Source organism: Aythya ferina (genome assembly GCF_964211825.1).
Source record: "Aythya ferina genome assembly, chromosome: 23".
Classification (NCBI taxonomy): domain Eukaryota; kingdom Metazoa; phylum Chordata; class Aves; order Anseriformes; family Anatidae; genus Aythya; species Aythya ferina.
The window spans coordinates 5,913,686-5,941,525 of NC_140321.1; the positions used below are offsets into that span (position 1 = coordinate 5,913,686).

At 51.8% G+C, this 27,840-nt stretch overlaps 1 protein-coding gene across 3 annotated transcripts in view; it reads left to right on the top strand.

Moving 5' to 3' along the window:
• FBXL20 (F-box and leucine rich repeat protein 20) overlaps positions 1 to 27,840 on the top strand; it is a 33,942-nt gene that overhangs the window by 1,576 nt on the left and 4,526 nt on the right. For 2 of the 3 annotated variants that reach the window (XM_084496424.1, XM_084496423.1), the window contains exons 2-12: positions 10,245 to 10,306; positions 15,781 to 15,835; positions 17,545 to 17,619; positions 19,926 to 20,020; positions 20,472 to 20,540; positions 20,734 to 20,829; positions 22,111 to 22,237; positions 24,234 to 24,308; positions 25,148 to 25,278; positions 26,558 to 26,618; positions 27,145 to 27,189. In XM_084496424.1, coding sequence (XP_084352550.1) covers positions 10,245 to 10,306; positions 15,781 to 15,835; positions 17,545 to 17,619; positions 19,926 to 20,020; positions 20,472 to 20,540; positions 20,734 to 20,829; positions 22,111 to 22,237; positions 24,234 to 24,308; positions 25,148 to 25,278; positions 26,558 to 26,618; positions 27,145 to 27,189 — 891 coding nt within the window. Of the gene's footprint in view, positions 1 to 5,159; positions 5,436 to 10,244; positions 10,307 to 15,780; positions 15,836 to 17,544; positions 17,620 to 19,925; positions 20,021 to 20,471; positions 20,541 to 20,733; positions 20,830 to 22,110; positions 22,238 to 24,233; positions 24,309 to 25,147; positions 25,279 to 26,557; positions 26,619 to 27,144; positions 27,190 to 27,840 lie in introns of those variants that run through there. The other variant, XM_084496425.1, reaches the window with a different exon arrangement.

Below are 27,840 nucleotides of genomic sequence, written 5' to 3' on the forward strand. Positions count from 1 at the left end.
GGAGATTTCTGCTCTGCTCCCCTCCTGCCCAGCCCAACAGGAGCCTGTCCCAAATGAGCCCCCCCCACCCCCACCCCATTCATCCCTGTGCCCTTGGCTTAGGGTGCAGCTTTTTGGGGTCGCTCGGATCCCTAAAGCCGAGAGCTGCTCAGCACGGGGGGGACCCGTGCATGGTTGGGGGCGATGCTCCCTACAAAACGGGGCTCCCTGGGGGGCTGCCAGCACCCTAAGCACGGAGGGATCCTTGCTTTTTAGACCCCCAAACCTCCCGTTAGCAGGAGCCGATTTGGGCTCTTGGTGGGGCGGAGGAAAATCAGGAATAAACACCGGGGATGTGGCTGAGGGGTGGGCAAACCCCGTTGCAGGCCAAGTGCATCGATTCCGTGTTTTTGGAGCGTTTTTCTCTTGGGGTTTCGGGTGCTGAATGCCAGGCAGCTCCGACAACCCCCCCCCCCCCCCAACAACCTGCCTCGTTCCTGGGTCATCTCCTGGGTGGGATGAGGTGAGCTGGGAGCAGAACGGGACCAGGGAATGCCCCAAACCCGAGCCCTATAACCTCGGTTACCCCCAATTCCCTTTCCCAATTTCCAATTTCCCTTTTCCCTGTTTCGGCGGCGCGAGGCAGCTCCTTTTTGGGGCCGCCTTTGTTCCCGGTGCAGGGCTGCTCCTGCGCTGGGTCAGGGCTTTGTTATTTCAAGCCCACGAGGTTGTGTAAACACAGGGACCCGGGCAGGGCAGCGGGTAACTCTTTGCCTCCCGCTTTTATGGCAGAAAAGAAGAGGAATCCCTGCTGGGGGGGACGCTCGCATCAGCCCCGTTTGGTTTCGGCAGGTACCTGGCGGGGTGCCCGAGCACAGAGCTGTGTTTTTGGGGGGTGCAGAGCTGATGCCTTGGTTTTTCCAGGCTCGTGTTCACTCCCCGTCCCTGTTTTGTTGTTTTATTTCGGTGTTACCTTATGGCTCGCTTTCTGTTTTAAGCCAGCGCTCCTGGAGACGGGGACTTTTTGGGGCAGAAGCCTGAGAAATCGTTCCTGTCCGCCAAGTTGTGCGGAAGCTGAGATGAGGAGAGGGAAACGGCGACCGCTCACCTGTGGCTGAGCCCCGTGCTCCAGCCCAGGGCTTTGGCACCCAAAGGCGGGTTGGTGGAGCTCAAAACCCTCGGGGCAGGCTGTGGGATCAGGCAGGAGCATGGGGTTTGAGGAGGGGGCTGTGGGGGGGGTCCTGGGTGCTCAGAAATTCTCCCCTGTGCTCCCCGAGCTGTGTTCGGGAACGGCCACGACCACAAAAGGGGCTGGTGCTGGGGAAGGCGTTTTGGGAACCTTGCATCCTTCGGTGAAGTGGGGGCAGGATTCGGGCTCCCTGCCCGTCTTGGCCCTGTGCTGGCCAGCAGCACGTTGTCCCTGCTGTAATTAGCGCGGCCAGGCCGTAATTAGGCGGAGCAGCAGCTCTGGGAGGGGGATTAGGTGAGCCTGGCCTCAGCCTGCGCCACCTGTGAGAGGCGGCGTGGGGGCTGTGGGATCTGCTGCCCGCTGTGTCCCCGTGTCCCCATATCCTCCTCCTGCTGCTTCCTCTGCCAGGAGCCACTGGCAGCTCGGGCAGGAGTGGAAGCGTCGAGTTTTTGGCAGAAAAGAGGCAGAAATGCCCCCTCCTGCCTTTCCTCCCCAGCTGTGCGCTGACTCCGGGGCAGTGAGGAGCACCGAACCCAGGTCTGGTCTGCAGGTGAGGGGTCCCGGCCTTGTTTGTGGGGGGCACAGCCTCATTTTGGGGGTCTTTGTGTGCTCTGGGGCCATCGGGAAGCCCCTGGGGCCCCCCAGGAGAGGTGTTGGCCCGCGCCGTGCCCAGCAGGAGCAGGGCTGGCCGGCGTGCGGGGCTTTGCCTCGCTTCGTCGCGGGCGCCGCTGTTAATTGGGGCCTGTGCAGGGCAGGTAATTACTGTTTTGGCTGCCGGGTTCCCTCCCCGTGGGTTCCGCCTGAGTCACCCCGAGACGAGAGCCAAGGCGGTGGCGTCGGGCCCCATCCAGCCAGGCTGCGGGGCCATCGGGGGCACCCCCTGCCCTCCTTCTGCACCCCGGCACCGTCCTTGGCTCCGTCTGAGCGCTCGTGTCGGGTCTGTCCCCATCTCGGAGGTGACAAAGCCAGCACTCAACAAGCTCCCGGCCACAAACACAGAGCAGCCAGGGCGCTGGCTGAGCAAATTTGTTTATCAAATCGGTGTTCGAGTCAGGCCGAGCTTGGGTACATCCACGGGGAGCTGGAGGGCTCGCTTGGAGCCTGGGATATTCACGCGTGGCTCTGAAAGAAAAATCCATTCGGAAGGTATTTGCAGCAAGCTGCCGACCTGCTAAAAGAAGCTGCTGAAGTGGCCAAAGGAAAAAATAAACAGGGATCCTGGCTGTCTTATAGCGTGGTTCACGGCCATGGCTACGTCCCTGCACAGCCAGGAAGTCTTTGTCGTATTTATACCCTCCTTTGTTGCTCTTGGATGTGTGTTTTTTTTTTTTTTTTTTTTTTTTTTATGGTCAGCCGTCTATATTTAAAGCTTTCGAAGGCGTGTGTGAGAAAGTAGCATCGTTTTAAATCAAATCTATGTAATAGGTCGTAAAATACCCAGCTGACCACTTGTAGGATGCTGAGGTTTTTAATGGAGCTTGGAAAAAAAAAAGTGACGCCCAGAACCACATCTGATGACGGCGTACGGGGTATTTTTGCCTCTTGCTGTTTTTTGCCACCTATTTAAAACGAGATGCCAGCCGCCTTTGACCTCTGCAGCTCTTGGGTGTGAGACAACTCCTGGGAGGGACGAGGACGATGAACCACGAGCCTCTGCCTCTGGGGTGCCCCCGGGAGGCTCCGGGTGGTGCCTTCCAGCCCTGCACCGAAACCCCGAGAACTTTTGGGTGCAGTCGCGGGCTGCTTTGTTTGTGGGAAGCCGTCCTGGAGCCGGGGCTGGGGCTGGAGAACGACCCAGACAAGCAAAAAGCGCGTGGATGCGCCCTCCTGGTACCTGGCAGCAGCCTGTAGCTGTACAACCACAGGGTGTAGCACGTGGTACATCCTCTGAAATGTTTTTTTTTTGGCCCCAGATGTCCCCCAGGTTGTCACCTGTGCTGCGTTACCTGATTTGGGGTTTTGCCCTCCGGGTGCAGCGCCCTCGCCAGCCGCTCCGCTGCTGTGCCGGGGCTGCGCAGCAGAGCAGGCAGCTCTGGGGTGGGTTTCTGTCAGGCTTCACCGATTCTTTCATCGCTCTCGTGCTCCCAGCACTGCCAATTCAAGAAGAAAAAAGGCTATTCATTATTTTATCCCCGTTCCTGGGTGCAGGTGCCGGCCAGGCTGCGCTCTCCGTGCCCCATCCTCTCCTCACTGCCCAGCTCCCCTAACGCACCAAGGAGGACGAAGCTCTCCGGCGGTGTGCGCCGAGCAAACTGCCCGTCGAGCTATTTTTAGGGAGATTAAGCCCGTAATCAGCCTTCACCGGCCGGGCTCTGCCTCGTTTCTTCCCGGTGCTGCTTAGTCACGGCCGTGGCCGGAGCCAGGCGGGCGCTGGCGGTGCCGCGGGAGCTGCCCCGGCGCGGCGGCGGTGCCGGAGCTCGGGGCGGCAGCGCCTTTGTTCGGCAGCCAGCCATTTTCCTCGGAGGCTTCGCACCGATTAGGCTGGATGGGATGAAATAAAACTGGCTGTGGAACCGCGGGCTGGCAGCAAAATTCCCCCGGTGTGGACGCGGGTGTGCGCACAGCCTCTGCGGCGCGTGCCAAGGAGCTGCGGCCGTCGCCTCACGGCGGTTCTCGGCCACGCGATGAGTTCTCGGTGCCTTTGGCAAGGCTCAGCCCGCCCCAGCCTCTGCTTCCCCTGAGCCTCGTGCTGGGAAAGGGGACTGGAGGTTACTCCAGGCGTGCTGATGATGCTGCAGGTGTCTCAGCCCTGTAGCAGCGCTGGATTTCGTTTTTCAGAAGAGCAGAACCAGAGGCGAGGTGTTGGTTGTGCTGGCAGCGGTCGTAAGGAGTCCCTTTGGAGCTTTGCTGAGCTCTTCCTGCAAAGCAGACGCAGAATGGATTCCACGTCTTGGTTTTTACGCTCAGCTTTTTTTTTTCTTTTACTACCTTAGGGTGCAGGGGATGTGCTGGGTTTGACGTGCCTCCTGCTGCCTTTCGGTGGCTCTCCTGGGCTCCTTCGTCTCCGTGTGGCCCCTGGCAGACAGAAGTAGTACTTCCCAGGGCTCACCAGCATTTAAACTGGCGTGAATTTGCACAGAGGTTTCGGTTCTTTCCTCTCGGAGCAGCAGAAAGCTCCCTGGCAGCTCTGAGGGGTGATCTCAGAAACATCTCCGCACAGCCTGGGGAGGGATGTCAGCTGGCAGAGCGCGCCAGCTGCCTTTGTAATCCCTCACTTACGGAGGCAACTGTTGATTCCCCACCTTTCCTAGCTTAAAAACAATTTCCAGAACGCATTATTTATCCCCTAATAATTGCAGTCTGGTTTCCGCCTTGGTTTTAATCACTTTATTTCCTGCACTTGTGAGTGGCCGTGGAGGGTCTGGCCGGTGGGTGCGGGTGGACCGGGGGTGCTGAGCTCCGGGTCCAAGCAGCAGCGAAGCCTTCAGCCCCAGCCACCTTCCTCCTTTCTTTGTAAGGCTGCTCCGAAGAGGTTGTCCTACACCAGTTCTGTAATCACAGCATTTAAAAAAGGGTATTTACGCAAGTTTGGGGGGATCTGATTCAGGTCGTGTCCGTTCTGCCGCGTTTGCTTCGTATGGAGACACGAAACGCTTCCTGAGAACCCGATGCCGGCGGTGTTTGTGCTGGCTTTCGGGAATATTTATAGCTTTAATTTCCTGCTGAGCACCTGGAGGTCACAGGGCCCAGGGGTTTGTTTGTCTGTGTGTCTGTGTGTCTGTCCGCACCAACCCGATCCCGCTGCCGTCCACGGGTGCTCCCTGAGCCGGTCGGGATTTCGGGGCTCGCAGGCGCACCCCGTGTTGTGGGCTGGTGTGAACATTGGGCAAAAAGCCCCCAGTCCCATATCCGAGTGCTTCTGCTGCCCCTTAGAGCACTGAATTCCGTGAAGCTCCTGATAACCGGCCTCCCTTTTTCCCCCCCTGAGCTTTAGAAGCAAAATGTTTGAGTCCAAAGTCCGCCTCCAGGCTGGCGCCGGGCGCTCAGGTGCCGGCTGGGCTCGGCACAGATGCCTCTGAATTTAGGGCTTGGGGGGTTGTTTTGATTAAAAATGATTTCTTTGAGAGCACGCGGAGGGGATGGAGCATCCCACCTCGTCGGTGTCCCTCCTGGTGGGCGCTTCTGCATGGGAAGGAGTCCTGCAAAGGGTCAGGCTGAGAGCGAAGGAGCTCTGGTGGCCACCGCTGGCTTGTGTCAGTGAACTCCCCGGGGTTTGCCAAGGAGGCAGGATTCCTGCTGTGCTTGGCTGTCAGCCGTGTGTGCCCAGGTAGGTCCTGGCCTTCCAGAGGTCCCTCCTTTTTGCTCCTCACCTCCTCCGTGGGCAAAAACGTCCCTGGAACGAAGCGCTGGGGAAATGCTGGTGGTGGTCAGCGCCAGGCAAGGCAGCCGGGCATCTCTTCGTGTCTAATCTGCACTTTTCTGGGGGGAAAAAAAAAGTCCTTGCCGCTAGAACAGCGGCAGCAGGTCTTTTTTTGGTGTGTCAGGCGGGTTTGCTGTTGTTCGCTAAAAATGCAGGCAGCCAGTTCAGAGATGCTTACAGGGAGATGCTTGGAATAGTTAGAGCGAAGGAAAATGAAACGCGCTTTGTGTTCTCCAGCTGAATATTCCTCACTCGCGTCCAGTAAACTGTAAATGCTGAAGCAACTCTGTTAGAAACTTCTCAAGTGTCTTTTTCCGATTGCAAAAAAGGGAAAACCAAAGCTTTGGTTCCTCGTGGGCATGCCCAGCCCTTCCCAGGGGAACAGCAGCACCCCTGCCGGCCCCACGCCTCCTCCAGGCCCCCCTGTGGGCAGGGGGCAGCCCAGTGCTGGGGGCTTTCTGTGGGTCTGGGGGGCAGGAGCTCAAAAGTTCGATGGGCAGAGGCTTAAAGCCCTCAAAGCGAGCAGGAAGCACGCTGTCGGCGGAGGAGCTTGTCCTCGCTCTTGCAGACTGAAGCAGCCTGGTGCTGGAGCCTCCTCCCTTAGTGCAGCATCTTTTTTCCAGGTGGGAACATCTAAAATACGGCGGAGTGGGGGCTTCCTGGGAGGAGCTGTTGGCTCTGCCAGCTTCTGGCATCCCCCTGGCCAGGACAACACGCCGTGTGTTATGGGGAGAAGATGCACAGGGGCTCCGAGCACGGCAGGGGGCTGAGTCCTGCGCTCCTACAGCTCCCGGAGTGAGGCAGAGCCGGGCTGCTCAGGGGCCGAACGGGTGGCTGCAGGGCTGCAGGGATGTCACCACGTCCTGCTTTGTCTTCCAGCTCGAATAATCCGTGCCTGCTTCGAGTTGCTTCACTTGGGGCTTGCGTCAGCTCTTGCTCACATCCCTCTCTGCGTGCGTGCCGAGCACGGGGCATACCTGGGTGTCTCTCGTGCAGGGCCACCGGTAATTACACGCTGTCATCGCCGCACGCCCGGCTGCCAGGGGCTCTCACCTTGCTCCTGTGTTGATGTCAAGCACCGTGACCCAGTTGGGGCTGCCGTGCCCTGCAGTGGGTGCTTGAGGGATTTCAATGGGAGGTGATGAGGGTGTTTTTTGGACGCTTTTGTCCTTTCTGTGCTCGCAAGCTCGTGTGGTCTGAGTGCTGCTGGGTGGCAGCGCCCCGGAGGGAGGCCCAGCAGAGCCCCCAGACGCATCGCAGCAGCTTCCTGACCTCTGCATCCTCATCTCCGGGGTGTCTAATTGCTGTGTGAGAGAGCAGGAAAAGGTAATTGAATTCAGGGGCACCTGGTGAGTCCATGTGAAGGACTGGAGGCTGGATGGGGAATGGTTTTGACCTCGCTGCTGGCTCCCTGCCCCCGTGGCGTGCAGGCACCCGGGGTGCACCTCGGCCCTGCCTGCTCCAGCCTGCTCTCAGCTGAGCCACCTGCTTGTAATTCCCCTTTTATTGCCCAGTAAATGTAAGCAGCGCATTAACATCTTAATTGGCTTGCTCGATAAAGGATTGACTCCAGGATTAAATCTCCCGGTTTCATCATTTCTTTGGGCTGGTGGAGGTGCTGCCAAGCACTGAAATGGATTTTGTTCGTTCTCCTTTTTGAGCCCCTGTTGGAAGGGGGAAGTGCTTCCACTTAGAAGATGCTGAGACGTGTGTGCACCAAATACCCGCAGGGCTGTGGCGTGTCTCTGTGTGAATCTGCCCGCAGACATCAGCCCTGGAAAACTCTGCGGGTGCGGACATGGCTCTGAAGATCCCAAGAGGAAATGATATGAAATAACTGGGATTTGCAGCACTCTCCATTCTGAATTTTGTCCAGCTCTGGCATTTTGGCAGGACGTATTTCCCTTACCCTTGCAGCAGGCTACAACAACCTCTACTTCTTTAATACCAATCTTAAAGCCTGGTGCACGCTTCCTCAGCGTTTGTTCTGGATCTGTCCCCCGTGTGCTAGCTAGAAAAGACATTACTCGAGCTTCAGACACTGAGGCAGTGACTGAAACCCTGTGAAAATAAATCTTTGGGTTATGTTCTACCAAAGGCAAGAACCTCCTGACCTGCCAGGCCCACAGACATTGTTGCTGTGGGGACTGCCCAGAGAGGAAAAGCTCTGGGCAGCTGAGCTTTGTGGTATGTGCAGCCTGCCAAATTTAGGTGAGAAGCGTGTATTTTTCCATATCCTGTCAAGAAGAACTTATTCCACTGAGTAACACCTGGCGTTAAAGGACGGCGAGGGGAAGATTTGTCTCTAGGAATAGCTCCAGAGGCCTGGAAGCCTGGAATAGGCTCTAACATTTTCAGGCTCTCTTGGTTCTTGTGCAGCTCGGTCCCTGGTTGCACCGAGCTGGCCTCACGGTCCCAGCCTGTCCTCGTCTCTGTCCTCCCCACAGAGGAGGAGTAAAAAAAAAAAAAAAAACAAGAAGCTGTCTGCATTCATCCATCCCTGGTGGATGATTTTGATTAAGGATGGGCATGGCGACTGCCGTGAAATGGGAATTGAGCCCAAGCCGTGCTGCCCATGCCCCTGAGGCCTTGCTGCTGGGCTCTGTTTTCAGGCTTCCTGTGCTCCTCCACTCCGGTTCCTTCTTGGAAGCGTCCGACCCCGATCGCATCTGCTCCTTGAATGTCTCCCCCCCTGTTTTTTGTGACGGAGGGCGCTGGCTCGGATGTCAGACTTGGCCTGGACAATAATGGGAAGGAGAGGACAGATAGGCCTATTTACTATTGTTCTCGTAACTGGGGGTAGAAAAATCACACTCGTTTTCCCATGAATCATTCCTCTGCCTTGCTCTTTCAGTCGTGTTTTCTCCAGAATTCCCTCTGTTCCCCAGCTGATCGAGCAAGCCCCCGAACGAGGATGGGATCCCAGGGCTCAGCACCGTGGAGCGCGGCCTGGTGCGGCAGCGCTTCCCTCCTGGTTATCTGCAAAAGGGGGCTGAGAAGCTGCCTGGTGGGCCATTTAGGGCTTGTTAACTTGTGATATCTGCTGGTGGGAAGCGCTCAAAGCGTCTGCGGGGGAGGACGACACCTCTCGGCTGCGTGATGTTTGGGGGGGGGAACGCTGAGAGTTCACGGCCTGCTGCAGCAGCGTGCTTCAGATAATGAAAAAAAGATAAAGCAAACTGTGGCTCAGAGCAGCTTTCGAGTTTCCCTCTGGCTCCAAGGGTGTTTTTGTGTGCCTGTAGTGGTGGAATCATCCTGGGGTAGCCGCTGGGCTGTCACTGACCGTGCTCGAAGGCATCGTGGCAGCACGTCGGCTCCTTGCACTGGGCTCCTCTGGGCGGCTGCTGCCTCCCATCGGGGCCTCACACACAGCCCCATAAGCCACTAAGCCCTTACTTTCCTTTTTTAACTCTTAATCTGATCCTCTGCCACTTAAGTGACCTGGCCCGGGCTGGTTTTGCCTGCGTCGTGTGCCTGCAGCCCGACTGATCGGGAGCGCTGCCTGGGCTGGTGGCAAGCAGCCTGCTCAGCCCAGAGTCCAGCAGCAGTTTGTACTGGGTGTGTGGCTCAGGAGGAGCACCCCTTAGCCCTCCAGGAGGCTGAAGGGAACCTTTATGAATATTAAAGCTCCTTCTCGGTCGCTGTCAGTGCTGGGGATGGAGGCACGCCTCCAAGCGGAGCGAGGCGCTGCTGCTGTGCCACTCGCAGGGCACTCTAATCATTCCTCCCACAGGCAGGAGCGTGTGGAGGCTTTCTGTTTGTTTGTTTTTCACCATGGCAAGACTATACAAAGTCTTTTAAATACATGTCGGTATGCCTTAAGAAACACATGAGGCTTGGCAGGTGTATTTTATTTTTTTTTTGTATGACTCCTTGAGAAAGAAGTTTCTCGTGCTCTTACAGCTCGTGAGCTGCTTTAGCTGGTCAGAGGGTCCCATCCCATTGCTGGCCAGTTTGCTGCAAGTTTGCATGAAATAGCTTATGGGATACAACGAAGCTCTGGGTTCAGGGCCTTGGAGAACACAGTTCTTTTCCAGAGTCACCTCTCTTCCCATCACAGGACCGATGATCACACCTCCCTTTAAGCCGTGCTTTGGGGCTGCAAGAAATTCTGTTTGCCCTTCTCCTCAGGGCTCCTGAGAGCTGTGCGAGCTCTAATACAGCTTCATTAGGCTCCTCTTCATCAGCCCTTGGCTTCCTTTCGGGCTTCAGAAACCAGCCGTGCTGCACTGATGTCCTCAGCCTCTGTTTGATGGATTTAGAGCTGCTCAGTTGTTCCCTTCTCTCTGACCCGTTCCCCATATGCTTATGTGGCTGCTCTGAACCACACGTGAAAGTTTGCCTTCAGGGGGCTGTGGCACGGCTGGAGGACTGGAACGAGCAGTCCCTGATGTGTTCCTGTAGGCAGTGCCAGCTCACAAGTACCCCCCAGTTACCATTCATATCAATAAATAAATAAAACTCTCCTTTATACTTAATCTGCCAATCCGCACAGCGTTTTGGGGCCATTTAAAAACCACGTGGGATGTAATATTAGCTATGGTCTAATCCAGGGGTTTGAGGAGTTGAGCGCAAAGTTTACCTTTGGGGAATTTATTGGGCCAGATGTCTCTGGAAATGGCCTCGTTAACCAGCAGTTTCTTCCCTAGAGTGAAGTAGGTTTTGTTTCCTTAATGAAAATATATGGCTAAATTGTTGACTTGTTTTTGTTTACAGATGTTCTCAAACAATGACGAAGCTGTGATCAACAAAAAACTTCCAAAAGAGCTGCTGCTTCGGTAAGCCTTCTTGATTTGTATTTCAGCTGTGTCGTGTTGTGTTATTTGCAGCCAGGAGCTGGTTTCGCTGGTATGCTCGTAAATCACGAGCCTGGATTGGGTCACTTACAAAGCCATGGACAAACAGAAGCAGATCAAAGGTCTGCACCAGTGGCGGTTTATGCTAAATGTTATTAGGATTTGTTTCTTAAAATGTTAAATTAATTTGCCGGTCGCCTGTTTTGTAGATGGAAGAACTGTAGGACTAATCAGGCCCTTAATGAAAAGAGATGTAAGCGTAGGGTAACGCGTAGGACAGGATTCTGCCCATCTCTGACAAGTGCTGCGTTTAAATAAAAATTCCAAATAAAAGTGGCAGAATGGTCCCTGTTGGCCAGGGTCAAAGGGATGGGGCTCAGAGGATGCTGGCGTGCAGCTCTGCCTGCTCCCTGTGCTGCTTTTCGCTCGCACACACCCCTGCATGCCATTTGCAGCTTGCCTTCCCGGCACGGGAGCAGCACGAGGGGTGATGTGTGGCTGGCTCAGCCCTCCGTTCGGCGTCTCGAAGCGAAGTCTTGCTCATCAGTGCTTCGAGCTGAGCTGCAAGACTGTAAACGGTGACAAATTGTAGGTGGTGGCTTCAATTATTAACACGAACAAAATTCTCGAGCTGCAAGAAACTGCGCAGCCCTGTCAGCGTTTAATGGTGATAAAAGCCTGGGGAGAAGAGCTCTGGCACAAGAAGCGGCTCCTAGCTCACTCGTGAAATAAAGTGAATAAAGCAAAAATTGACTTTCTCTTTTGGCCACACCGTCTCCTGTATTTTCTGTAGCAGCATCTCTAGTTGGATTCAACTCCTTCTATGCCAGTATTACTCACCCAAAAGCAAAACCACAAGGTTGTGGGGGTTGAGTTTAACTGAGGATGTGCATGGACCTCGGGGGGCAGCGGTCTGCGGGCACCGGGCTCCCCCAGGGCAGGACCTTGCTGGAGCATGGGCGAACTCCTGGCAGCTCGCTCAGAGTGACCAAGGAGCACTCAGGCAGAGGCTGGTGGCATTGGGGAACGTCGCTGGGTGGCTGGAGGAGGATTTGTGGTGAGCAAGGGAGGCTCCTGCACCATATGGGAGCTTGGTCAGTGCAAACCTGTGGCTGGCTTCTCAGCACTGCATGCATTTCTGCAGCGTGGGAACACTTTGGGGTCTCGTCTTGCTATCACCGATCGTCCCCACATGCTGTAGGAAGAGCAAGCGGTCGGGATCGTGCGGAACCTAGGGAAAATCAGGAGGTGGAGTTTATAAATGTTAAAGTTGATAAGTAATAGTTTTGAGAGTTGGAATTCACTGTTAGCATACTGTGAAAATTAATTAGTGGGGATCGACAGTGCGGCCTTTGAAAGAGAAACTTGGATGCCTTTATCTGCAGGAATCTCCTGTAAATGAGCGTCGCTGTCTACAAGACAAAGACTCGTGTGTTTAAGCAGCGCTGCTGCGTGAAGGCTTGTTCGCTGGCGCGTTCCTTCTGCAGATGGCATTGATGCCTCATGCATGTGGTTGCAAAGTGGAAAGCTGTACTCGAGCAAAATAAAGAGTAGGAGGATATGCGAGAGGTGGACAGCAGTCGTCACGCCCCACGACAGAGAAGCGTGCGGCTCCCGGAGTGCTCTTGACTGGGGGACAGGGTGGATGTGTGAAGCGCCCGCGAGGCCGACTTCAGGAACCATTTGTGGTGTCCTGCCCGCCGTGTTGCTGCCACACAGTGATGGTTTTGGCTGAGCAGCACTCTTAAACAAAGCTGTCCCGCAGCACCTGGGCCCAGAGCCCAGCCGATGGCCCCGAGCCTCGTCCTGCCTCAGCCTTCTCTGCTTCTGCCCGCTGGGCTTCCAGGGGCTTGCATGTGAGCTTGATGCTCTTAAAAATGAGCCAGACCAGGAAAAAGCAGAATTCTGCTGTCTGTCTCGGTTACTTCAGTGCAGCCAGCTCCTCTCTAGGTGGCTCTGGCTGGGTCCCTTCCCCTGGTTTCCATCCGCCATGGCCTGCCCCACGTGTGTGTCCCCTCCACTGCTGCCCAGGCCCAGGCCTTGAGGTGCCGCTGGTGCCTGCTGCTCTCAGCATGGTGTGGGGCTGCTGAACCGCTGTGCCTGTGGGGTTGGGTGGTCTTGGGAGCCGTCTGTGTCCCCTCTGGGTGGCAGGCAGGCCGGGCCAGGTCTCCTGTGGCATAAGCAGCTTTTGCTCCAGCTCCATGTCCTGCCCTCCGCCTGGTGTCATTGCTTGGAGCTCTGGTGGCAGAGAGGCCGTGGGGACACCCGTTGTGCCCCCTCCGCTAAAACGGGAAAGGAGAGAAATTCAGCTTGAGCAGTGGGCCACTGGTGCTGCTGGTTTTGGAAGGTGAAGGTCTGGGCTGGCTCACCCCAGAGCCTGCAGCTGCCAGGCACCTCATCAGTCTTGGCCCTAATCTAATTAGAGCGGCAGGGGGAAAGTGAGGAGCAGCCCTAGAAAATCCGCAGTGGATTAAGAGGCTGAAACCTGAAAAAAGGCTCCAGCCGCAGTGTGTTTTGGCTAAATTGTCTGCTGCCGGGCTGCTCGGGCAAGGCAGCGTGTTCCAAAGCCTGCTTGGCCCCGCTGCCTTGCCACTGCCCGCAGCGAGCCGCTTTGCAGCAGGAGGCTTCAATCTGACGCGGTGCCAGGCCTGCTGAACTCCGCTGGGGAGGGCTCGGCCTGCCTTCGTTGTTGGCCCCTGCTTGGTGACGAAGTGACCGGTGAGGTTATTTTCTTATCATTGGCCCTGATGAGCAGAAAGGCGAGTGCAGGAGGAGAGCGGTCGGCGGAGCTGCGATCGCCCAGCTGCCCGGCGAAGGCTGGGCCAGGAAGACATTACTCAGGCAGCGCTCTTCAACCTGCTGCTGCTGACTTCTTTTCTGCTTTCTTTCACCAGAGAAGCGGAATCTGAGCAAAGCAGCAGATACTTGTTAGGGATCTGGTGTCTTGGAACAGTCCCAAGGGGCCGGGCGGCTGCTTTCTGGTGCCCTGCTACTGCTGTGTCTGGAGATGACGATTTTTATCCAGATTTCCTGTCAGCCCAGGATGCTGCCTTGTCGTCAGGCTTGCTTGTAGTTATTTCAAGTGACCGTGTAGGTTACTTTGCTTTACCCTGTGCAGATTGCTGAAAAGAAACCCAACGTTGATGTCCCGTGCTGTACTCGTGTTGGGTGAAGGCAGACGCTCGGTCACTACTAGGGCAGGCAGCTTGGTGGTGGGATTTGGGGTGGTTTGAGGTTCCCCACCAGCTCCTCGGAGAAACAGCAGCCCGTCCTTGGGGCTGTTTTATAGAACTTGAGGCCGTTGTGCCTGCGGGACTTGAGCCGTGCTCCTGCTGCTCCCAGCAGTTTGTGCAAGGGCTGTGGCTGGAGCCAGCGTGGCCCTGCTGCTGGAAGAGTGATTTTTTTGCAGCACGTTCTGCTGAGTCACTGGCTAATATTCCCCAGCGAACGCCAGAGCAGTGCAGAAATGAGAAATGCTCGTAGGCTTTTCAGAGCAGAAGTCCCCAAATCCTCTTGGGGTCTGTGGGTTTCCTGCCGAGGTGCTGTGCAGGCTGGCACCCCAGTGCCCGGAGCAGCAGAATTTCTCCTTCCCCTCGCAGAGTTTGGCCTCGCAGCGAGCAGGAGGGGGGGGCTGCGTGTCCCAGGAGCCCCCCAGCAGCAGGGCAGCTCCTGGCGAAGCTCCGAAATGTGAGCTTGGGAGGTGAGGGGCAAGCGTTCAGTGCTGGCATCCCCTCTGCTGTGTGGGCAGGCTGGGAAGGGAGGAGCAGGAAACAGAAAAGAATTTGGCCCTGACAGAGGGATGAGGGGGTTATTAATAGCCTGGGATTTCCACGGAGAAAGCGATTTTAATGAAAATGTAGAAGTGTACCTAGTTATTGACTTAGCCACTGTTCCCATGGAGGTGGTTTCTGTGCTCCTGTGCTGGGAATCCAGGGTAAAAGTAGGAATTTTCCCCAGCTTCTCTCACTTCCCCAGGCTTTCCTTGTATTGTTGTTCATTCATATTGTGCTAAATAAATCCTCAGCTCTTGCATACATGCAGACATAAATGACGTTTATTTCAAGGGAAGACTTGTTCCTAGGCAGTGAGAAGTGAGCGGGGATCTGCAGATGTATGTGAAGTGCTCTGTGGGTACCTGCTAGGTCGGAAATCGCATGGATGCACCCTACAACGTCACCTCAGTCTGGCTTCTGTCCTCTCCTCAAATTTGGAAATCTGCTTTGCTGCTTGTACCTAGCAGTGTGCGAGCAGTGTGGCTGTGGATGTGCACGGCACGTTAACGTGCGTGCTGCCTCCCAGGTCCGTAGCAGGAGCCGAGGTGATCCTCCTCCTTTATCTCTGGGACAAAGTGCAGTTTGTCTGTGTGCACACCGTGTTTGTTGTTCCCAGCGCTCTCCCCCCAGCTTTATCAGCCCCTGTGCTGTTTATTCAGATGCCTTCTTTGTGAATATCTGGGTAGATGAGCACCTCGTGCGGCTTTCCTCTTCAGCAGGAGAGTTTCAGTAAGCGTTAGTGCAGGGCGTTTGGGTCTCAAAGAGCTCGCTGCTGGCAGCATCTCTTCCAGAGAGGCTCTTCCAGCACAGGCGGCTCTCCTGAGGACATGGGAGAGCTTTTGTTCACCCTCCCAAGCCCACCACCTTGTGGGGAGGTGTGTGGAGATCTTTTCCAGCCTTAATGATTCTATAATTCTGTGATTTTCCTTCCAAAAACATTGCATCCTATGGCTTTATAACTGCTGTCACAGAGAATGAAGCTTTGCTAGCTTTCCACTCACCACTTGGCCTTTTCTGGTTTTGATGTGTGACTGAATAACGGTACACCATAAAACGATACTATTGATAAAGGCATATTGATAGATACGTGATTGATACAGATCTGGGGGCTTTAAATGGGCACGGTACTTTGTGCTTTCAGGTGGAGGTGCCTGAGATAAATGCATCTATGTCTTACCCTGCTCTGGCACTGCCAAGTCTCACTGCTGAACTCCCAAGTGAGCAGGCCAGCAATTTGGGGTGGTGGCCAGAGCTCGGGGTGTGCCCAGCAGAGGAGCATGCGTAGCAAAGAGGGCTGGTGGAGCACGGAGCACGCCAACACTACTCTGATGTCAGGGAGGAGCCAGCACAGCCAAAAGTGACTTTATTCAGCCCTATCCTGACCCAACTGGTGTTAAGCTGTACAATACCTGCACCCATCTGCTTCAGTGCCTGCTCATCCTGTTCACTGAACGCTGCGGGGTGTAAGGTCAGTGCTCCCAGTACATCAGTGTCTCTGCTTTCATTCGTTAACTGCTAGGTTTGCACTTCTTTTCACCGTTCAGCTTTCGACTGATTTGCAAAGAAGTTTTGCTGTCTCCAGCCCTTTTTTTTTCCCCATTGTTTTTCCTTTTTTTTTTTTTTTTTCACGTTCCCTTTGTTGTAGCTGTGGATAACCAAAAGGTGTCTTTCTTTCTGTTGCAGAATTTTCTCCTTCCTGGATGTGGTCACTCTGTGTCGCTGTGCTCAGGTCTCCAGGGTAAGAACCTTCCTCCTTGCTGGTGGATGTTCGTGGTTTGTGGGACTGTCACGGCTCTCGCCTCCAGCCCTCCCTGGCATTTGAGACCCGGGGGATTTGTACAGGGGAGCTTTGTGCACAGGATGTTTCAACTATTGTTATTTAGTGTCCCGTACTAAAGGGGGATGCCAGAAACTTCTGATGGCCACTGAAATCAAAGCTGGAACACATTTTAACGGCACCCAAGGCCCTGAGCAGACTGAAAGGGACAGAGCTCTTCCAACAACCTGGGCTTTGTACAGGAGGCCTACACTGAGCTTCAGCTGTGATGTGTGGATGAGTCTAAAACTTCCTTGTTTTTTTGTTGAAAGCAAAGAAATTTTGATTCACAAGGATACTTGCACAGTCAACGAGCATTTACTTTCCTATTTGGATTTAGCTGATACGAGTGTAGAAGGAAAAAGGAGTGTCTTGTTTACACTGTTTTTTTCCTTAAGTATCTCGTAGTTCTGTGGGATTCAGGTAGTGAGACCCAGCTTGGATAATTCACTTGGGAAAACTCCACCTGCAGGCCCAGCCACCTAAAGCTGTCAGATGTGTTCAGGTGCTTCATCCTGATAGAACCTGGTTCAGGTCAAACCCGAACCATAACTGGCTCGTCACTAAGATCATACAAAAATACAAAATGCAACATGCTTAAACATTTTTAATTGCATTTTTAAAAGCCCCGTGATGTCCAAGCAGTGTGGTTACGGTCCCACGTTCTCAGAATAACGCAGATCTTCTGATGAAAGCTCTTCCAGCTGAAGGTCACTGCTCCAGCACTGACAGCCCATTTTTGTATGCAGAGATCCCTCCATTAGACATAAAAACATGCAGGGTTTTTAAAAAATCAGCTTGCACCTGCTGGTGGGTTTCTCCTCCACTGGAGCTGGTGGCTTCCTCTCGCCAATAACCAGGCGTTAAAACAAGCACCTGTAATGAGGTTGCAAACGCAGAAAGTCCATCACCACTCAGTTCTGTGAGCTGCTCTAAGTCCCTGCGTGACTTGCACAAGAACTAGTTATATGTTGTGCTGGAGATGTGGCTCAGTGCTTGTCATAGGTGTCGTACAGGAACACGCCTGCATGTGCACACTCTTTCACAACGATGGACTCACGGCTGTTACGAGACTCAGCTGTTTGCTTTGATGATGCAATTAAAACTTCACGTACAGTATTGACAGCTGTTTTCAACTCTGCTGAAAACCTTGATTTATTAAGGCACAAAAAAAAAAAAAATTCAATTCCCGGTTCTCATTTGTATCGTAAGCAATATAGCGATATGAGAGGGGTTTTTTAAATTATTATTTATTGACTGATTTGTCTGCCCCTGCCTGCTTAACAAACCAAAACCCACTCGAAGTCAGAGGTACTGCAGCAGTGATGCACGGCTCTCGGGAGCTGGATGCTTCACCTGGACAGCTTACAAGGCTCTGAATTTGTCTGGGGGACGTAGCACCGATCTGTGAGGGCCTTGAGCACCTTTTCCTGCTGGAGGTAGGGGAAGGTGTTCAGGGTGCCAGCCTCCCGCACCTCTGATGGGATCCTTCCTTATCGGCCCTAATCACTTGTTGGGTTTTCCCCCGAGACAAAATGTTGTTTCTGAATGGAACGAACTGTGACTAGGTCCCCGCTGGTGATTTTTTTTTTCATATTAACAACACGTTTACATTTTTTCCCCCGATAAAGGCATGGAATGTTCTGGCCCTGGATGGCAGTAACTGGCAGCGAATTGACCTGTTTGATTTCCAGAGGGATATTGAGGTATAATTAAGCGACATACAAACCCGTTTTTTCTTGTTAAAATGTAATTACAGCCTAGGATGGATTAATACTCCCAGTGTAACCCCTTCTACCTTCCCTGGAGATAGAAATCATTAATTTCAGTTCTTCTTAGCTTCAGGGAGTCTTTAAAGTCTTGGCAATCCATTCAGCTTTTGAAAATGGACAGAATTACATATCTGTATCAAGACTTAAAGATAGTAGAGGAGAGGTTTTACATGCACGTGTTCTAAAAGCAGGAATAAGTAAATAGGTATATTGAGGAAACTTACTAATGCAGAGCAGAACTCAGGCTGCTTTTCCTTTGACTCAAAAAACAAAAATCCTATCACAGCACTGACCTGGACTATTAAGACTCTGAATGTCTCTTGAAACGTGGCCTGCAACATCTCTCTTTTCCCATCTGTTTTTAAATGTAGAGAAATGCGGTGTAAATATGGAGGATTCAGGGGCACCAGGGGCAGAGTTGTTCCTAAAAGATGCAGCTTTGGCAGTGCTTCGTGGCAGCCTTTCTAAATCTGTCGGATGCGGTCTAGTTAGCGCCGACAGGAAGGGATGCTGCTGTCATCTAAAAGCTGAAATTTCATTTATCAGGATAAGAGAACAAAACAAAGTTACGAGAAGCTTGTTTCTTACCAGAATATTTGGTTTCTCACAATATTCATTTGCTCTTTGAACTGTTTTGGAGGCGGGAGATAGAGCGCATCGTTCCACGTACTGTAGATGTGAAGCAGGCGATGACTGAAGACGCACACCTTGAGGGAACTGGAGGGAAACACTCAGTTTTTGTGGAGGAGGGAGTTAAAACCTTCCTGCCATCTAAGCGAGATGCCCAGATAAAGTCACCACCCCGTGATGCTGGGTGACTTCTGAAGGGCTCTGGCCGGGCTGGGACTCCTCGCAGGAAGCACACGGTGTGATGCTGGTGGTGTTGATAACAGATACTGATCTGATAACAGGCACTGATCTACCGTGCCCTGGACGTGCTGGAGGTGTGCCAATACCTTGCACAGAGGTGCAGCACAGCCAGAGGTGCCCGGTCTAGCAGGAAGCGTGGCTGGAGCTGATCCGCTCGGTCTGTGTAGGAGGGAGAGCAGAGTGCTGCGGGCACAGCCCCACCTGCTCTTCATGACTGCTTTTTGCATGGTTTCCACATCAAATGTGTGTTCTTCCACGAGCCCCAGCCTCCCCTTTCAAAGGGAGGTGCCGTGGTGTGTTGCACCGAACCTCCGAGCACCCGCCAGGCCTCCCGATGTCCTAAATGTTCTTGCTTTAAAGCAATGCAAATCCAGCAGCTGATGTAAATTGCATTTATAATGGGACTTATTCAAATCTTCTCGTTCAAGCATGTGACTTCGTAGGCTGGCCAGAGGAATCACAAAGGTACGCCTGCTGCTCGGGAACCCTCCAGCCCTTCCATGCAGGTCAGGCTTTCGGTTGTTCCCACTGCCCCCCAGGGCCTGTGGTGTTGGCAGGAGCCCCCCCAGAGCTCTGGTGGGGCTGGTGGCCCTCCTTCAGTCGTGGTATTACATGGTGCCCAGCCTGCTGATTTGTGATTCTTACTTATTTTGGTTGGAAAAAGGTAGTAGGAAAACATCCTTAGCCCTACAGGGGGCTTAAATGCTGCCTTGACGAACTGAGAGGGGTTCCTGGTGTGTGATAAGCAACCGTGGAATAAAGTGGAGGGGAAGGTGGTGCAATTCCTGGACGCTGCTACTGATGCTCTCAGTGGCTTTTGTTCAGTCAGAAATACCTGGCTACATGCTAACTTGTCCTAGGGACTTTGCAGCCTTCCACCAATTGCAAATGTTGGGGGGGGAAATCCATTCTCCAGATCTGTTGAACACAAACGTTTGGATCCCTTTTCTGCAAGAGGAAAACTGGTGGGCTAGCTGTGTCTCAGCTCCATTTTGAATAGAAATTGAAGTGTATCCATTCGCAGTACTCATTTGTCAGTCTTCTGCCCCCCTGCAGCAGCAGCACTGCTGCTTTCCATCTGCTTGGGTAGTCTGCATCAACATCCAGGGCTCTGGGCTGGAGGAAATCCTCAGCTGCCAGCCTGAACTCGCCTCCTCCAGCCGTAGGTGCCTTTTCTCTCCATCTTCAGAAGCTGAATAATTTCCCCTCTCCCTGCCTTAGATTATCACCGTGGCACTTTTTGTTTCCGTGGCAATGTCTGACCTAGAATAACAAACTGTTGTTGTTAGAAGTTTGAATTCAGCTTTTTGAATGCTGAAGTCACTTGGGGTTCTTCTGGATTTTCACGTAGCTCCTTCTGTCTCCAACAGGGCCGAGTAGTGGAGAACATTTCCAAGAGATGCGGGGGGTTCTTGAGGAAGCTGAGCCTGCGTGGCTGCCTAGGAGTGGGAGACAACGCATTAAGGTAAAGGCACAGCTCGCTTCTGCTCTTAAAAGTAAAGTAGAGAGTGATTCAGCCTCTCCAGCCACAGAGGGCTGATAGGCACGAACGCTTTGGAACTGAGATCTTTAGCCTGTGCCTGACTTAAAACACTGGGAGCAGTAACACAGAAGCAACCTTTATCGTTCCTTAACTTCGCTCGCTGGTTGTTTTCATTAAAATAATACCAGCTGCTGCTACAGGCTAAGCAGTAATTGCTGCTAAATCACAAACTTTTGCCTTTGGGCTGGGAAATCTATGAATTTATTTCCATTCGGTGAAATCCCAGGGCAAGATACAGGGCACCGTGAGGTTACTTCTTGTTTATTTTGCCTGAGACCATTTTATAAAATTTTATCTGATGTGTTAAATGCAGTAGAACGCCTGGAAATGTATTGCCTGACAAGTACAGTGTTTTGCCTTTCATTCAATAAAGGACATTTGCACAGAACTGCAGAAATATTGAAGTATTGAACCTGAATGGCTGTACCAAGATCACAGACGCGTGAGTAATGATCTCTTCTGTTTCCACTGTTATCCCCCTTTTCTGGGGGGAAAGGGGGATATATTCTCAGCTTCCTTTTTGAAGGGAAGGCCAGGCTTGTGCATGCAGCAGGTAATATCATGCGTGTGGTATGAAATGCATACGGCTTTGAATATGCCTGTCATGTCAGAGTCTCTCATGTGTTCTCTTCCAGTACGTGTACCAGCCTCAGTAAGTTCTGCTCTAAGCTCAGGCACCTTGATTTGGCTTCCTGCACTTCCATAACCAACATGTCCCTGAAAGCACTGAGGTAGGAGTTGACAACGTTGACTTTTGCCCGTTGATTCCAGGTAGTGTGACCCGCTGCAGCCCCGTGTTCCTTGTGTGCCTTGGAGGAGACTGAAGTAGGCTGAGGTTTAACCATGCTTAGAGTTCAGGCAGAGCTCAGTGTTCACGTTGTGCCTCCTGGTTTGCAGAGACAGGGGAGGAAGATGCAATAAAAGCTGCCCTTAAACTTGTTTGTATCCATCCTGGCGATTATTTGCAGCAGAAGCATTACGTTGAATTGAAGTCATGGAGGAGGGATTGGGGGTGTAGGAAGAAAAAAAAAAGGCTTAGTTTGTCTTTTTTAAATGTTGGTTTGCTAACAGCCAGCTTCTGCACTGTAAGTGTACCACTGCATACGTAGTGTTTACGTAGCCAGAAGGTGAACACCAGCATGTGACTATTTGTCTTTTCAAACTGCTTAGGAGACTTGTAACTGCTTAAATCTGCTAAATGGAATTGCCAAGTAAACTAGAAAAGGAAGGGAAAGACAGACATTGGTGGGAAGATATTGGGACAGAGGAAAGGAGGCAAAAAAAATACTGAAGGTAACGATGGAGGCCGAGCTTTAAAAAAAAAAAATAATAAAAATTTCAAGTGGTATCCCAGCAGAATAAAATAAAAGGAAAGCTGTATCACGGGGGAAAAAATGAGGGTTCACCTAGGTACCAACAGAAAAACATGGATTTAAAAGAAAAAATGAATGGTTTTGTTATTTTTGTGGCTGTGTTAAAGTACTTTGAGCTTGTTTTTTCTTCCCTTGAGGGTCTTCATCCCTGTCTCTAATTTCAAATGGTCAAATTTGTGCTGCAGCTATCTTAAATACCAGATAGCATCTATATTTCTTGACTGCCAATTGCACTGAGTGTTACTCCTGCTGGCAGCTATTTGTAAATGCAGAGTTAGATCTGGAAAGTCAGAGGCAGCATGGAGAGCAGCCCGATTTTTGGCTCTGGCTGTGGGCAGTTTGGTTGTGTTTGGGTCCAGAAAGTGCATAAACTGTGTGTGTAGGACAGGGAGGTGCCCAGAAGGGGGTATGCTGGCCTTGTTTTGCCCTCCTGATGCCCTGCTCTAGAGCTCCTGACAGTGCCTCTGGAAAGCTGCTCACACCTGGAGGTGTTTGACGAGGAAGCGTTCCCCGTGGGGTGTGGGTGTTCACCAGTGCTCCTGTGGGTCCCAAAACTGGGGAATTCCTAGTTCTGCCTCGAAGCGGGATGTCCTTGTAAAGCAAAAAAGCTGCCACACGCTTTTCCTTTCGCCTCCCAAGCGAGGGGTGCCCGCTGCTGGAACAGCTGAATATCTCCTGGTGCGACCAAGTGACGAAGGATGGCATCCAGGCCCTGGTGCGAGGCTGCGGGGGGCTCAAAGCCCTGTTCCTGAAGGGCTGCACGCAGGTACGGCTCCGCGGTGCTCCAGCGAGCCACAGCAGCTGGTTCATGGCTGCTGCAACCAAGTGTTTGGGGATGAAGCGCTGGGGGGTTTTCTCTTCCCAGAAATGTTGCATTGCTGCAATTATTCACGGTCTGTCTGGTGGAGGTTAACTGCTTTTTTTTTTTATTTTTTTGGAAATTCTTTAATAGCCGGAGCTCAGCGTGAGCAGTGGGACAGCGAACTAATTGCCTATCTAGCTGTAGAACCATTCTTCTTCCCCCCCATCGGGAGCACACTGAGCAAACTTTTATTTTTTTTTTTCTAAAGAAAAGATAAGTTTATTATCCGTGGCTAGACCCATCTGGTTTTGAAGGCTCAGAAAATTTTAGAAAGCGCGACAGGGCTTTCATTTCCAGTGGTGATAGAATTGCCTTGCTGGGTCATTTGGACCTTCCAGCTGGTCAGAGAAATCCCCGTGTTTGGGACTCCTTGGAAATACTTCTGCAGCCAGCCAGGAGCATAATGCTATTCCCTCGTGTAGCTCCTGAGCCACAGCAGTACGTTTTGAAGAGGCTGCAGAGCCCGTGCTGCTTTTCTTTGGGATACGTAAATGGCATGCCAGCTCTCACAGCTGAAAGCTGGTTTGCTCCCTTTTTGATATTTAGACTTAATTTCCTTTAATCATACTTCAGTTCCCTGTCTGGTGAATCACTGGAAAGTGTAATACAGGGAAACATTTGCACTACATCTTTACTAAGGAGCTGTATTCATTGTGAGCTGGGGCACAGGGAACATCAGCCTTGGGCATTAGTCTCTCAGTGAGCAAGAGCTTGCAAAGCCCTTTCACAAAGAACGTGGGGACCAATCCTCATTTCTTAGTTGGGGTGCAGTCTTTTTAATGCAGACAGATCAGGCTAGAAAAGAGCAAAGCTGCATCTCCAAATCTTGCTTCTGAAAAAGGAGAGGAAAGGAGGAAAGCTGACCCTGCAGGGGCTGAAAGCTGTGGCCCAGAGGCTGCCGAGAGCTGAGGAGCCCCAAGGTGGACCTGGCAGCTGGTCACTCTCATCTGCTGGGTGCTCGTCCCCAGACACCATCAGCGCTTGTTTGGTTTGGATTTATTTTTGGGGGGTGGGCATTCCTTAGGAATGAGTCACTAAGTGCCATTTTCGTCTGCTGCCTATAGACAAACAGCTATATGTTTTTATCAGACAAAAAAGCACATTTCTTTTCTGCAAGGACACAAAGTCCTAAAAGGTTTGGGTGATGGGCAGAGCAGCAACACATTGTGTGTGCAAAATGGAAGTGATACCCTTGGGTGCCTGAGCAAGCCCAGCCGTAAGGGCAATAGTGGGCAATTTTCGTTAAATGTTTATTGCTGTTGTGTTTTTTTTTTAACATGTGAAGTGGGTATACACAGCTGTCAAAATGGCTTGATTAAAGATAATAACAATCTCAGCCTATTTTGAGGATTCAGGTCATGGAAACAGCTTGAGTTTCTAGTAATTTATAGAGTCATGAGTAATATTGATGGTAGTACATCCTTGTTATCAATTATTTGCCATCTGTTCTTATAGATTTAAGAATAGCAAGCTTTTTTTTTTTTTATCATCAGAAAGCAACGTGGATGTGTTTGTGCTCCTCATGTTGAAATAATACTTTATCTTTTTTGAGAGCCCTGCTGTTGCAGTATGAAAGCAGGTCCTCGTGGGCCCTCGCTAGTGAAGCGTCGCCTTAATTCCCGTAAAGAGTTTCTGACTTCACGACTTGCTCTGTTAATCACACGTTTGATCGGATCAGCCCTTCTCTAAATCAGTAACTTGGTGTTGTGGGTCTTTGAACTCTGTTCCTGGGATGTACAAAATGGCACGCGCCTGCTGCTGCGCATTTTGAGACTGCATCGCCCTCCTCCCCCACAGCTGTCCCAACCACAGACGTTTTATTGTTCTCAAAGCTTCCTTTTGAAGACTGTTTCAAGTATTTAACAGGTTGTTTCAGCCTCTGATTTTTTTTTTTTTCCAGCTTGAGGATGAAGCTCTCAAATATATCGGCGCGCATTGTCCTGAACTGGTGACTTTAAACCTTCAGACGTGCTTAGTAAGTAACCTGCCCCGTGACTTCCCGCCTGTGTTTTGAGGCCATCCCCAAGCAGAACCACACAGAACGCGCTCGATCCCAGAAACATCATCTCTGCAGCCAGGGCAGTTGTAAATTTACGAGACTCTTAAAAAAAACAGTTGATGAAAACCAGCTTTCTGGGAGTGCTCGGCGATGTTGAATAAGCCCCCGAAACAGTGTCACTGCATTCAGCTCCTCAGCTTTGTCTCCTTGCCCTGCCCGCGGGGCTTCTGAACTCCCTTGCAGGACTAGCTGGAGAAATTCTTTCCACGGGGCTGGAATGCCTGCGTGGCCTTCCTGCCAGCTTCCTCCCAGCTCTCCCCACACTGAACCAAGAGGGGCGATTTCCCTGCTCAGGACCAGTTGCTCTGCAGTGCCAAAAATGCGTATTTATGCCCCAAATAAAACCGAAGCGGGTTCTTGGGGTGTAATATCCCGCAGTTGGTCCGATGCAGTGGGGATGGGCAGTCCTGGCCCTCTCCCGGGGAGGTGGGCAAGGCCCCTGGGGGCTGTGGGGCTGGGCCCTACGCTGCAGCCCCGGCCCCGTGAGCAGAGCACACGGGATGAGAGGGACCCTCGGTGTCTGGGGACCCAGCCAGGCTGCTGGAGTTGCTGTGGTGTGAGTTTGGCAGGGTCTGGGCCGTGAGGTGGGCTCTTACTTCTCACGTGGTGGTCCCAAAACGCGTTTGTGGGTTGAAAGAAGCAGAATTTGGCCTCATTTAAGTTCCTGGTTGGAAATCTGAGAGGAAAACGCGCAGCGCGTTGCTCTTCCCCCTCCTGTGTCACGGCCTGTGATGCTGTCCTTGTCTCTCTCGTAGCAAATCACAGACGACGGGCTCATCACGATATGCAGAGGGTGCCACAAGCTGCAATCCCTGTGTGCCTCGGGCTGCTGTAACATCACCGACGCCATCCTGAACGCCCTGGGACAGAACTGCCCCAGGCTGAGGTAAGCTCTCAGCAGGTCCCTCAGCTTTGGTGACCCCTGCGTGTGAGCAGAGGGTCCCGGGGACACGGTCACGCCGTGCTGGAGCTGCTTTGTTACTGCTGAGCTGCGAGGTGACCGTGGGTGTACCCCCCAAAAAATCCCTCAAGTTTAGGAACAAACACAAGGGGACAAAAGGCTGGGAGGAGAGCTCCGTGCCACGGCTGTCTGTGCTGCCAGGGCACTCGCTTGCAGCAGTCTCACTCCAAACCATTGTGTATTTCCTTCTGCTTTTTGTGGAAAACAGCTGAGGTTAGGTTACTTCAGTACTGAGAACTGAAAATGCATTTAGACAATATTGTTTCCTCGTAACGTGTGATGCTGGCAGGATTTTCACGGTGATTTTATAGCAGATGGAATTCGTGCTTTCACTCAAAAGGGTGGGCTTCCAGCATCCAGCTTGCTTTTTACTCAAAAATATTTTTTTTAATCAGGACAAGTTTTTCCAGGAACATTTTGCTATAATTCAGAAAATGGCCAGGTGCAGGAAGAAGAGATGGTTTTAATCTGGCATCTGTAAGAGCTGGGTGGCCTCTATTAATTAGCATAAAATACACGGGGGGGGGGGAGCATCTATTTCCCACAATAAGCTCCTTGAAAGAATCGTGGTGTAAAGCGCAGGGTGCGAGTACATGGAAACTGGTTGGGAAAGGGGATGGCAAAATGTGGCTTCGGTTCAGGCCGTTTCTGTGTGTGTTCAGCCGGAGTTCCACATGGATTGGGGAAGATTGGTTTGCCTTTCTCTAAAGGCAGATAAACGTTAGTGCTGTGAAGCAAACCCCTGCAGAGCTGCAGTAAGAAAGCCTATCTGCTGGCACAGCAGAGAAGACCTGAAGCTCTTCTGTCGAGGCGTTAAATATTTTATTTTAGCGTCCCTCTGCTGGGTTGTGGTGCCTCCTGACTTGTATTGCACACTTCTCATGATGAGCTTTGCGTTTGGGGTAGAAACCAGAGCACTGGGGGCTTTTTTGAGCTCCTTAGTCCAACGTTTGTCAGACCAGACCTGCCCTGCCTCGTAGCAGGCATGGACTGAGCGAGCCTTGGAGTTCCCCTTTGGCCTGACTTCTCCTTTTCTTCTCCTGTGACCTACGCTCAGGTGTAGAGGGTGGCTGCTCTGTGCAGATCATCCTCAGAGAGCACAGCTTAAACCAGGGCAGGCTTTTCTGGGTTGCTGGAAGCTTTTAATGAAACTCTGAAAAGCAAAACGACTCCACCATGATTATTATCGATTCTTTCTGTGCAGAATATTAGAAGTTGCAAGGTGTTCTCAGCTAACAGATGTGGGCTTTACTACTCTAGCTAGGGTAAGTGCTCGTTTCCACTCTCCCTCAAGTACCTTTGCTTTCTTTTCGTGATGGATATGAACGAACAGCACCCTTCTCTCTCGAGTGTTGTAATGCTTTTCCTCTTGAAGTGTGGATGGAAGCTGGGTTGTACATAATTTCTGGTATCTTAAGCATCGTCCTGACCCACACACCTCAGAGGACTCGCATCTGAACTAAGTGAAATGTTAAATACTTGGGAGCAACAAAATTGAATGTTTGTCCTAAATTAATCTGTGTTTTGTACAACTGACCCTGCATTTAAACCCCTTTACTTTCTATGGATTAAAAAAAAAATAATCTCAGTGTGTTTAAATGAGTGAAATTGCTAGATTCCCTTACTGTTTGGTGGTGTTCATAAAGAAGCAGTGAAATTTCTTTTCCATCCCATTGTTTCACGGAGAAAAACCTTTGTTGCTAAAAAGGGCTGTCTGTCTTGTAGACGTCTTTGTGTTTGCTGTCAAAACTTCGCACTGACTTTTGTGTTTGGTCCTCTGCTTGTTCCCAGAACTGCCACGAGCTTGAAAAAATGGACCTAGAAGAGTGCGTCCAGGTAGGAGGTGCCACCTCTGGCAGTTACTTGGTTTTTTTTTGTTTGCTTGTTTTTTAGCACAATCACAGTGATGTGGAAAGATGGTGAAAAAGCAGCAAGTTGGCTCCAAATGGGAGCTTGATTTAGGATGCCGAGGAAAAAGATCAGATATCTTTGGACAAGACAGCGTTGACTTTGTAGTGTAATCCTTTGTTTGTATTTCATAGCAATAAATGCTACTGTAAGGGTAATAAAATAGATCTGTAATAGCAGTGAGATGTGTCTAGGAGGTCATGTGTCAAAGGTCATAACTCACACAATGATACAAGATAAAGTCCCAGAATAAAATCTTTGCATGTAGGGAAGCTTTGTGCCATATAATACTGCTAGGAATAAAGGAAATCGGGTTGGTTGTTTTTATTTTCATGGAGAAAAACAGCAGATTGTTGGAACAGCAGTGAATTTTGTACACGGGACATGGAAACAACTTGAAATAAAACCAGGGTGCCTGTTCTAGTCTTAGCCTTCCTCAAAGACTGTGGGGTGCAGTGTAACGAGCTGGATGTTGTTGCCTGTGGACATCCCAATCCTGGAGGTGTTCTCCTTAGTTCCAGGGCTGTGCTGTCCTGTAGGGATGTGCCATAAGCTGGTTACCTTGACAGGGAAAAATCC